This window comes from Punica granatum, chromosome 1 (genome assembly GCF_007655135.1).
Source record: "Punica granatum isolate Tunisia-2019 chromosome 1, ASM765513v2, whole genome shotgun sequence".
Taxonomy (NCBI): Eukaryota; Viridiplantae; Streptophyta; class Magnoliopsida; order Myrtales; family Lythraceae; genus Punica; species Punica granatum.
Genome location: NC_045127.1, coordinates 47,703,557 through 47,715,726, shown reverse-complemented (window position 1 = coordinate 47,715,726; position 12,170 = coordinate 47,703,557). Strand labels below are relative to the sequence as shown.

Genomic DNA, 12,170 nt, shown 5'->3' with positions numbered 1-12,170 from the left:
GGGAAAGAAGATAATGGTTAGAATTAAACTCACATTCAAGTCAAATACAAAATTATTGACGCAGCATACACGCGAGTAACCTATCACAGACCCGTTGATTCGCGCACGAATACCGGAACTACGACCTTCTAAACCTGTTGATTCTACCAATACCAGGAAATAAGCATCAAACTCGAATCAATCCGAGATTGGACAAAGCACGAAAATTTTGAATTTTATTGATAATCCAAAAGACGACTCCGCTCAGCCCTAGGGCTTACATAAAGCTTAAATAGGGTATTAAAAAAACCAAAATTACATAAAAAGAACTAAACTTTCCAAAAATTACAAAAACACCCTAATTAACATAAATTGCATGTTTGAGGCCCTAAACGATGGAATTTGCCTTAAATATCGAAAAATCACGGCAAAGCGGTGAGTTTTGCTTCGGATGCCATTTCTTTCAAAATAGGATCGTCAGAACCTAATTTTCTCCATGTACCGACTTGCCAAGTCTTCTGCCGCATCAATTACCAAACTGAAGCACGTAATGTAAGACCACCCAAAAAATGTTGAATCATCATCTCGATTGATTGTCGCTGGTCGAAGTGTGATCACGAGTAGAAAGCACCCATTTTCTACGACTCAAAGGCCTCCTCAAAGAAATAGCTCTTAGTATTCTCCAAAAATACTCCCACGCACTCTATCGAATCTCACTTTTATAATGTAATTTTACTGAGATAGTCTCTTTTATTATTTTTCTTTTTTTTTTTTTTTTTTGTTGAGAGCAACCATACCTCTCTATTTATAGGAGTGTGGCCGTGGGATTCATGGGAGGAGTTACGGAAGAAATGACACATAAAGTTGTATCCCAACAATAAATAGGGGCAGAAAAATAATTTTTAAATAGTATAAGGTCATAAATGTAAATGTTTAAATAATATTCAAGATTAAAAATAGCTATTTTAAAGAAAATATATAAGTATTATCTCAATGATATATGTGCATGAATTAAATGCAAATAAATAGCAACGCAATTATAAACATATATAAAACTAATTCACTTTAATTAATTAAATAATTATCAAAAGATAAATTATCATATATAGATCTACATATTTATAAATAACATATATTTATATATACACTTCACTCTCACTCTATTAATTTAGATTAAGATGGCAAATTTATATTAATTAAGAGTTTATTTTTGAAAATATTTAATAATGTTAATCTATATACATCTATAATATATAGTATTAAAGAAATAATATTTGATAATATAACTGTCACTATTGTCTTCAATTTGTTATTACTAGCATTTGAACAACTTTACTTTAGAAAGATATCTACTAGTAAATATTTTAATTGGGATATCAAAGTCTTAAAATTATCATTAAAAATAAACACTCTACCTAAAACCCGAGCACAGCAAGGGAAAAAAGCTAGTTCATATATTTCTATAAGTAAAATTGACTTCTACATCATTAAATACTTCTTCATTTATAAAATAAAATTATTAAAAATAATTTATTTAAAAGATTAATAGAGATGACTTGAAATGATTCATATATTTCATATCATTTCTTATTATTATATATGAACTTATTCTAATATAAAAATTAAAATGATATATTTTAAATAAGGATACCATAAAATATTAAATTTAAAAGATATGTATTCGAATTTGTGTAAACATATAATATACAAATGATTATCTTCTGAAAAATAAAATTAGTACGGAAAATATTTTACTTTGCTAAAAAATAAATGGTAAATTACACAAAAAAATTTAAATTTTGTAAAACGTCTCAGTTTTGTCCTAAATTTTGTTTTGTAACAATACAAACCATAAGTTTTCTAAATTATCTCAAAAACAACCTCCGTTATAAATTCCGACAATTTTACATACGTGGACTGTTAACTTTTGATATAAATTAATAAACAAATAAGATAGGTTAAATAAAAAAATTCAAATTTTCAAAAAAGTCTCAATTTTATCATAAATTTGGTACGTAATGAAAAATTCATAGGCTTATCAGATGATGTGTAAATTTTGTGGGTCTCGTGAAGTCCACGTAGGCAAATAGACGGCAAACTTAACAGAATGGTAACGGGATGTCAAATCTGAGACGATTATCAAAACATGTGATTTTTTTTTGTTACAAAATAAAATTTAGGACAAAACTGAGACTTTTTACAAAATTTAGGTTTTTTTGTGTAATTTGCCTAGAAATAAATATATTTTTTTAAAAATCAAACTAATTATTATAAGAAATGATATATACATGTGTGTATATTAAAATGAACATATATATATACAACGCAAATGATTTAAAACTCACAGAAATTAATTAATTAATTAATTAATTATATATCATTTATAAAAAAAAATTATGATTTTATAAAAGAAAATTTTACAACATAGCATTATGAACTTAAGCTCATAAATAAAATAAAAATAAAACTTAAAAATACAGATCTCCTAAACGATGTTTTAAAAAGGACGAAACAAATGTTTATTCTAAAACTTAATATATGCAACAGATCTATATTAACAATTAATTTAAAAATGATAAAAATTAATAAAAATAATTGATTTTAAATTATTATTATTATAATCATCAACTTACTCTAATTTATAACAAAAACTATTAGAGATTGTCATTTGAAAATAAAATTTAAAATTATTTTTTTAATAAGAGAATTGGTGTTTTAAAATGTAATAATTGCAATCATAAATGATATAGAGATATTATGAAAATGAACATGTGCAATACATGGGACAAAAAAACCAGTTCTCTCATGAATGAGGAGAATTTATTATCACCCTTATAATGAAATCAATGAGTAAAATGAATAGGAAGCAACGGAAGAAATTTTGGTTTATGAAGGTTGCATTTTCTCTAAAATTTATAGTGAATTTATTATTATTATTAATAAGGCAATTTGTGAAGCCATATGAGAAGCCAAAGCCAAAGTCAAAGATAACATGTGTCAAATATATGAGAAGCCCCGTATAGCGCATAGGTAAAAGTGAATTTTCAAGGTGACGGTAGGCGAAGGGGATGGAAAGATCGTATATTTATTTTTATTTTTTTGAAATATTAGTAACATCTGTATAATTTTTTAAATATTAGTAATTTATTAAAAGGAAATTTTCACAATTACATATAAACTTTTTATAAAATATGAATTTCTCGAATGATCTACCAATACATAATAGTAAGTTTTAAAAATATTAGTAATATAATTTACAAAAAGTGAATTTCCATTTGAATAAAGAGGCCGACAACTATACTTATTATAGTGGTATAAGGCGTTGTCCTCGAATCAAGAGGTCCTATGTTTAATTTTCACCGATGAATTTATGTCCTTTTATTTCTTTAATTTTTATTCTTGTACTAGATATCAACCTCTCTAATGACCGAGAAAAAGGAAATGACATCATAGTATTATCATATGAGATCAATCATGATATAAGCAAAAGGACAATCCAGCTTGGCATATAATCTATAGATAATATATGATACCTAGAACACTTCACCAAATTACAACATGTGTCATTTTAGGTTCACTAGGTTGCGCCATGTGTCGCCTATGCATCCAAATTCCCGCCATGTGTTGTCCATGTGCCCAAGTTTTGCCATGTGTCACCCATGTGTCCAAATTTCACCACGTGTTATAATAAGACTCTTTCCTCATTATATATAATAATCTATATACAGATAATAAAAGCCGGAGCATCTTACTAAGAGATGCCACATAAGATCAGCTTAGGTTCACATTGAGTGACCTTTCGGCTCATAGCTTGTGACACATGGCACAAAACTATGGTGCCATGTGATCTTGAAATTCCAAAGTTCACTGCAATGGAAATTAAATTGGCCAAAATTCTTGAAATTCCAAAAGTCGCCATTAAGGAAGTTATAGCACCATAATTATGAGAAATTTGGCAGGACGAGCGTGAAGGGTTATTCTATTGCAATGCGCTATGAGAAGGGATTTCAATGAGTTGGTGGACGGAGCTGAAGATGAACAAATGAGGAGAAGCAATAAAATTAGGAATAATATCATAGGCTTTGATTATTTTTTTTCCTTCATTAAACCATGGCCTTCTCATTCATCTTGATGATATAGGTATATTTGTCTTATCTCTTTTTTCTAAATTTGATATATTTGGTTTTTATTTTACATAGAAGTACTTTTAATTTTCATATTTGAGTACTTTAAGTTGTTAATTGATAATGTACAATACAATTAGATGACATAGTGGCCGGATTGATAATTATAAAATGTGGCATAGAAAGACATGTTTTGGGATTTTATGGTGGGCTTTGATCTTCCATCTTGATGGCAGCGAAAGAGAGTAATATGTGGTTATATAGTCGCATGTAATAAGAGTCTTATCAACTTGAGGTTGAATGAGTTTAACATCTTCTCCTTCCAAATTTTATTGAAATCAAGCAAAAGTTTTTGTGAACTAAAATGATTTTCCCAACATATATTATTCATCTAAAAGTCAAATTTTTATACTCTTTATGTTAAGCATGAGCAAATAAGTTTTACGAGTAAGTAGTAGGTAGGCTCTCTTAATTTTCTTAATTATGGACCTCTCAATTATTGTTTGACCACGCAATATTTTTTTATGAAAAAAGAATGTGCTGGCATTGATCTTCTCAGCAATTTTAACTTGATGTTTCTGCTTTGTCGTTATGCTTTTGATTTTTGGGCTTATGATATATCATGATGAATTTAGGTGGTTAATAGACATGTTAGATTGCTTATTAAACGAAGAGTTGGCATTTTGGAATTCTACTTCTCACTTAACTATCATGATTATGTTAATATGTTGTTTATATAGTAATGATCGGTCTTTCACTTCCGCAAAAGACAGTGATGATGGATCTTTTTGTATCATAATTCTAGCCCGCGCATACTGCGGGCTTTTGGACTAGTTTACTTCATATGGGATTCATGAGAACTCAGCTAGCTAGCTAGCTAGCTAGTTACCGTAAGGGGCTCACAGATCCATGCCAAATTAAACACTGAACATCAAATCGATTCATTATAACAAACATCGCACATTAGATCGATTTATCATACATTTTCTGATGGCAAATTATTATGAATGGGTCTCTAGTGACTATTTCTCGGTAAAGGCACAGCTCGGAGAGATTGCGCCTTTTGTAAGGTGATCCCGAACTTATCTCCCATTTTCATGGTTCCCGGAGAAACCCCATCTTCGAGCTTCCAATCAAAGGAGTTAAGGAGCGAACCGAGCATCAGATGTAACATTCTTATGGCTAGTGGCATGCCCGGGCATATCCTCCGACCTCCGCCAAACGGCAAGAGCTCGAAGTTCTGCCCCTTGACATCGATGTCCAATCCCAAGAACCTCTCCGGAATAAACTCGTCCGGGTCCTTCCACGTGGCGGGATCTCTGCATATGGCCCAGACATTGACCAGGATCTGTGAGCCCTCAGGGATGGTGTAGCCGCCAACCTGAGTGGTGGCTCCAGCCCTACGAGGGAGCAGCAGTGGGATTGCCGGGTGCATCCGGAAGATCTCCTTCACCGTTGCCTGTAAGTATGGTAGTCGAGCAATGTCTGTTTCCTCGACAGGTTTGCCGCTGCCAATCACATTTTCAAGCTCGGCTTGTGCTTTCGATAGCTTCTCGGGATTTCGGAGCAGCTCGGCCATTGCCCACTCCAATGTGCTTGAAGTGGTGTCAGTCCCCGCAACAAAGAGGTCCTATACATCATTGAGAAATTAGAAATGCAACTTTATCTTACCAGGAATGCCAAAGATAAGTCCTCATTGCGTCATGATGCCTCAGGCAATCCAATCATCGCGACGCCCTGCAACGTGACATGTGACAACACAGTGGACCGGAACCATACGAATCGAAATTAACGATTTTAGAGCATTTGATACACACTTACAGAACAGAGTGAGATTAGAGAAGTCACTGAAAACAATTCAACAGAGGCAAAAATATATACTTACGAAGAACAAGTGCTTAATTTGAAACTCTTCCATGCTCAATTCGAGCAGAGTATCCAACACATCATTCTTCCTGACGGAGCCAGTGACCTCCCGGGCCTGCAGTCTGCTCTTGATGATTCCTTGAAAAACATCAAATAATCGCCTGAAGTAACCTGTCATCCTTCGCCTCGCGCCCTGCGGGTCCACCCTCTTGAGCACCGGGAAGTAGTCCGCCAGGTTCGGCTTCCCCACCTCCACCATGATCTGCCACACTAACTCTTTGAACTCCTTGGCCGACTCTGAGGTGGGGTCTGCCAGGTCCATGGAGACGATCGTGTTTCCCAGCAGGTTGAGCGTGGTCGTGAATCCCGCCTCGCCAATGTTCACTGAGCTTCCCGTCTCACTGCATTTTCCGACGTGAGATAGGAGTTCCTGGGGCCAAATATGTCAATTTCATAAAGCATGTACATCAGCATAACTTGAAAAAACTAGGGAATATTCGTGGACTCTGCAAATACAGCAGCCTGCCATTTCTCGTGCCACGATATAATCCTTTTCTATTCATACCTGGATTTTTCGGCGGCGAATGTGTTGGCTTGAGTCGAGGGTACTGGACGCAAACAGGTGCACGTTGCAAATCCGGCGGAGGTTCCTCCAGAGCGGAGAGACGGGGACCCAAGGCAGCGCATGCTCATGATAGCGGAACGGTGTCAAGGAATCGGGAGTAAGGCGGTTGGAAAAGGAGACATCATGGGTCTGGAGGATCTCTCGTGCCATTGGGGCTGAGGAGACGACCACAGTGGTGATGCAGCCCAGCTTGAGGCTCATGATCGGACCGTAGACACTAGCAAGCTTGGCTAGAGACCTGTGGGGTAGGGACCCGAGCTCAAGGAGATTACCGATCACCGGGAGCGGCCTCGGACCTGGTGGCAACTTCCCAACGTTACCCGATTTACCTCTGTTTGCAATGTAGAGGAGAGCTTGGAGCAGCCCCCAGGAGAGGCAGAGCCCCAACATCAAGACCAACAAGTCCATTCTCGCCCTCTCTCTCTCTCTCTCTCTCTCTCTCTATGTGCAAGCTTGAGAGCTTCTGACTTTTCTGTTAGGGTATTAGTTTATGAGTATATACAATACAACTTGCCTTAAAATATCTTCACTTCCTAATCAGTGCCTGACACTAATTGATTGTTCTTATTATTTTTTATTTTTTATTTTTTTGCCTAAGCAATGGACCTTTTTGAATATTTTACTCAAATTTTATCATATGACAAATTGATACCCATTGCATTGCTTAACAAATTTTCCATAATTTTTATATGACTAAAATTAGATTTTTTTTTTGGATAATTACTATTAAAAAATATTTACATCGGTTTCAACTACATGTCCAAAACAACCCAAAACTATGGATAAAACTCTCAAACAAAACCAAACTCAGCTTTGAGCCACCCTAGCAAGACACAAGTTTGTGCGAAACTCCAGGAAGCAAAGAAATCTTCATCCTAACATCTTCTAAAATCTTATGCGCCAATTCAGCAGATGAAGTAAGCAGTCTAGTCATACGATAAAGATATCAGTATATGCATAGGGAGTAGATAATATTATAACATGAACCCAATAAGGTTGACTTGTGTGTCCAGACTACCTATTCCATGGGGTTCATGAGTTCTGGGGATTGGTCGGGCAAGACCAAACACTACTCGTTATAAAAAAGAAAAATCCTTGAAATATGCATTGATACGATGAAAAACGAGAGGTATCTTTCAGGAGTTAGGATGCAGAAAATTTATAATGAGTAAAAAAATGAGAAAGTCGTATATATAGGAGTATTAGACACATTGAACATGGAAAAAAATCACATATGTTAAGGAGTTTTTAAAAATTATAGAAAAAATATTAAACTCTTTTAGAAAAAGTTAATTATACATTATAACATACAAATAATATATACGAATAAGCAAAATACATCAAATACGGCACAAAAAATTATTATAAAATTTGTTAAATTGGAATTGAAAAGTTAATTAATGTGGAATTGAGGATTATCATATAAATTGATTCGAGCAATTAAGGACGTCTTATAATCGGGAGCTAAAGGTTATCAAATATGGATTGATTTGAGCAACTGAGGATCAATGGAGTTATCAACATTTGTGTTTCGACTATTTATATATTATATATTGATATTCACTATTTTTATTTATTAATTTTTTTGGTTGAATATTTATTTATTAGATCATGTATTTGAGCAATATAGGTGCTCCTGAAAGTACTAATACAAGCATAAGAGTTTGAATTCCACTAAAAATACTAATACAAGTATAAGAGTTTGTATTGTATTTGGTTTTAGAGTTGAGTAGAGTTGAGTTTTAAATTTAATTGATTTGTAATGATTGTATTGTTGAATTATAAAAAAAAGTGTGAAATAATGAATAATTGAGAAAAAGTAATAATTATGTTGTTGAATTGTGAAAAAAGTAATAAATAATTGAGAAAATTTTGTATTAAAAATTGAATTGAATGATTAAAAAATTGTAGAAAAAGGAAAAAGTGATACTTATGTTGTTAAATTGAAAATAAGTGGAGTATAGTTAAAAACAAATTGTAAGACCAAACGGGATCTTAAATTCTACTGAAAATACTTTGTGGGCGAACCCGATTCAAGTAACTACTCTCAACTAAGAATGCCCTTGCTAGCCACTGCCATTACTGACTTGGCATAAAGAGCCAAATTGTACATCCCAACCGATTTTGGAATACCTTCATGTTCAGCTCATCCGAGCCTCGCCGAAGCTTAAACAATTACGTATGGAGAATTATCGCCGTCATGTTGACAAGAATAAGCCACGATTTAATGTCGGCGTACCCGAAAACGATACGAATAAACCCATACTTGCGGGCCCACAATGTCTGGCCCGAAATTGATGCGAATGAGTCCACTTGCTAGGGGGCCCACCACGGTTGTTGGTCCACATAGAGGGCCGAACTTGGATTGAGTTGTGTTGTATCCAGAATTTCAAAACTCGGGCCAAAAACGGGTCGGGTTCTGTTGGATTTGGATCCTCTAAACACGTAATGGATCTTGAAGTACTATTTCCGCATCTCCTTGGACAAGTTCACACGCGTTTGGATTATTCGTTATTGGTCGATCAAGTTCGATAGATCTGCTCTTTGAAACAAGAAGTTCGAGTTATGGGGATAACATCAATCAATTGGTGTCCACTCGACGCATCTGTCGTGATTATTTCACATTTTCATATCGTTTTCGTATGATTGACATGTAGGATTGTAATAGTTTGTGAACTTTTACACCAATTGTAAGATCTATCTCAAATGAATGAAGGAGAACTTATTTGCATAGAGAACCGTTACCGTCGCACAAATATTGCCTAGAAATTAAGGATGGATTGGGATATTTTATTTGGTTTAAACAATTAGATTGGCAAAAAATAATGCTGCTCGGATGTTAGGCGACTTGTGTCGCAAGTGAAGCTGGAGATATACATTGGAACTAATCATAAAAGTCTACCAACTTCAATGTTCCAAAATCCCCGCCAAATGGAACTTTCACAATGTCACTTTAGATCCAAGCAAGCCAAACACCACAACAAATTAAAATCAAAGAAACAAACAAAAAATCATTTTTTTTGGTTATTTTTGTTTGCTTTCATAGATTAGAGTGGAGGCAGATGATACGTGTTTAATTTAATCTAAGTTCAAAGTGGATTGATTCACTAAATGGTAAAGTTTATCTGATCGTGGATTTTATCCGTTCACAGGACTCGAACGTGAAATTTTATTTAAGCGAAATAAGCACTGAATCATATCAACCAGTCCGCATCAGTAGGGGAGCTTCTGCTTTGACTCGTGCCATTTACTGTAGTTGCAACAGAAGTTGGATTGTTAATTCATCGGCTCAAACCATAGCCATTTCGAAACGAGATTGAAATAAAATAAAAGTTTATGGTTCGAAACTCGAAATAGTAACTGAATCATGTGAAACGGTCATACCGAATAGGGAATGCTTATCTGAAGATTGCCCACAGCACAACACAAATTAACAAAATATCCAAATACAACATTCCAATTTTTATTTAATTTTCAGCTGGCAAAATCCATAACTGGAACTCTTCCTATTGGACCGTACAGCCAAGGATCATGGGATTTGGATTCTGTTTTTTACTACCTTTTACCGCTCGAAATTACCGTAAAACACCAGATATTACCATGGCAATTAAAAAAAAAAAAAAAGCCCTACTCGCTAGAGAGAGAAAGGCAATTCATTTTCATATAAATAAAAGCAGCCAATGCCGACACTCTGACTCGATAACATTGGGCCCAGCTCTCGAAGAAAATCTATTGACTCCCCACGCGCAAGAGTCCTCACATCGGATGCTCCAGATCTCGTCCCCCTCCCAAATCTAATCTTCGACCGTTCGATCAGATCCCCTCTGCCCCCTGAGCACCGATCACCTACTCCCAGCTCATTGCATTAACGTACGACGCGGAACTTGGGACTGTACAGGCCCCATGTGATTGGTCGAAGGTGAGGTGGAGCTACCGGGGTAGAAGTACCGGATTATTTCTCCTTCCCTCCCACGCTCTTATTCCTTTGCCTAATCGAATAGCCTCTCTCTCTCTCTCTACTCGCCTCCTTCAGATCTGTGAAAGAAGACACAGACTCACTCTCTCTCTCTTTAGTAGAGGTATTAGAGAGAGAAAGCCGGCGGCATTACCATGGTGGAGGCGCAGACATGGACGACCCGGCGGATGAGCAACCCCCGGCTCGAGTCCACCGCCGTCGACATCCCCTCCACGCCGCCGGGGGACGCCCGTGTCCCCTCAGCGGCCGCCGCCGCCGCAGCCTCCTCGCCGGCCGTCCTCACGGCTCTGATCATTGCCTCCTGGTACCTCTCCAACATCGGCGTCCTGCTCCTCAACAAGTACCTCCTCAGCTACTTCGGCTTCCGGTACCCCATCTTCCTCACCATGCTCCACATGATCTCATGCGCCGTCTACAGCTACCTCGCCATCCACGGCCTCGAGCTCATCCCCCGCCAGCACATCCTCTCCCGCCGGCAGTTCCTCAAGATCCTCGCCCTCAGCGCCATCTTCTGCTTCTCCGTCGTCTGCGGCAACACCTCCCTGAGGTACATTCCCGTCTCCTTCAACCAGGCCATCGGCGCCACCACCCCTTTCTTCACCGCCATCTTCGCCTTCCTCATCACCTTCAAGCGCGAGACCGCCGAGGTCTACCTCGCCCTCCTCCCCGTGGTCTTCGGCATCGTCCTCGCCAGCAACAGCGAGCCCCTGTTCCACCTCTTCGGCTTCCTGGTCTGCGTCGGCTCCACCGCCGGCCGCGCCCTCAAGTCCGTCGTCCAGGGATTGCTCCTCACCTCCGAGGCCGAGAAGCTGCACTCTATGAATCTGCTGCTCTACATGGCTCCTATGGCGGCTCTGATTCTACTCCCCGTTACCCTCTACGTCGAAGGCAATGTGGTGGCGATCACCTTCGAGAAGGCAAGGGAAGGCCCCTTCATCATATTCCTCCTCCTCGGCAACGCGACGGTGGCGTACTTAGTAAATTTGACTAACTTCTTGGTGACCAAGCACACGAGCGCCCTGACCCTGCAAGTACTCGGTAACGCCAAGGCTGCAGTGGCGGCGGTCGTGTCCGTCCTAATATTCAGGAACCCCGTCACAGTGATGGGGATGACGGGATTTGCGGTCACTATCATGGGCGTCGTTCTTTACAGCGAGGCGAAGAAGAGATCTAAGGTCATGGCCAGATGACAACGGCAACCGATTCGATCCGGAACTCGAACACGGTGCGGGATCGACATCTCTGTCCCTCTCACTCTCGCTCTTGCTTTGCTTGATTGATTGAAGGGCTATCTTCCTTCCTGGTGAAGGAATTGGGGGGGAAGGGGGTGCAAATTGATTGAGATTGAATTGTATAGGACATGGATGAAAGGAAAGGAAAAGGAAAAGGGATCTGCTTTTTCTATTGTTCTTGATTGGTGATTGGGTTGGGGGTAGCATAGGAGAATAAAGTTCTTCTCTTTCGGAATGCCCCCTCCCTGTTTTTTTTTTTTTTTTCCTGATTACTTTTTCGATGACTTCTTCATAGGTTTATTCAATACATCGTTGGAATTTTCAGTGGGAGGAAGCAATTCTCTCCCACGTTCATTTCTTCAATTGCT

The 12,170-nt window shown here is 37.6% G+C and overlaps 2 protein-coding genes across 2 annotated transcripts; one reads left to right on the top strand and one right to left on the bottom strand.

Moving 5' to 3' along the window:
* Window positions 1-5,009: 5,009 nt before the first annotated feature.
* LOC116193322 (geraniol 8-hydroxylase-like) lies at window positions 5,010-7,063 on the bottom strand. The gene is made up of 3 exons (XM_031522141.1): window positions 6,535-7,063; window positions 5,989-6,399; window positions 5,010-5,733 (listed from the first exon to the last, which is right to left on the bottom strand). Exons 1-3 carry the CDS (start codon window positions 7,000-7,002, stop codon window positions 5,119-5,121), a joined length of 1,494 nt encoding a protein of 497 aa, XP_031378001.1. The 5' UTR covers window positions 7,003-7,063; the 3' UTR covers window positions 5,010-5,118.
* A 3,300-nt stretch (window positions 7,064-10,363) lies between these two features.
* Window positions 10,364-12,170, top strand: LOC116192674 (probable sugar phosphate/phosphate translocator At1g12500). Its single transcript, XM_031521284.1, has one exon. The coding sequence runs from the start codon at window positions 10,705-10,707 to the stop codon at window positions 11,758-11,760; it is 1,056 nt and encodes a 351-aa protein (XP_031377144.1). The 5' UTR covers window positions 10,364-10,704; the 3' UTR covers window positions 11,761-12,170.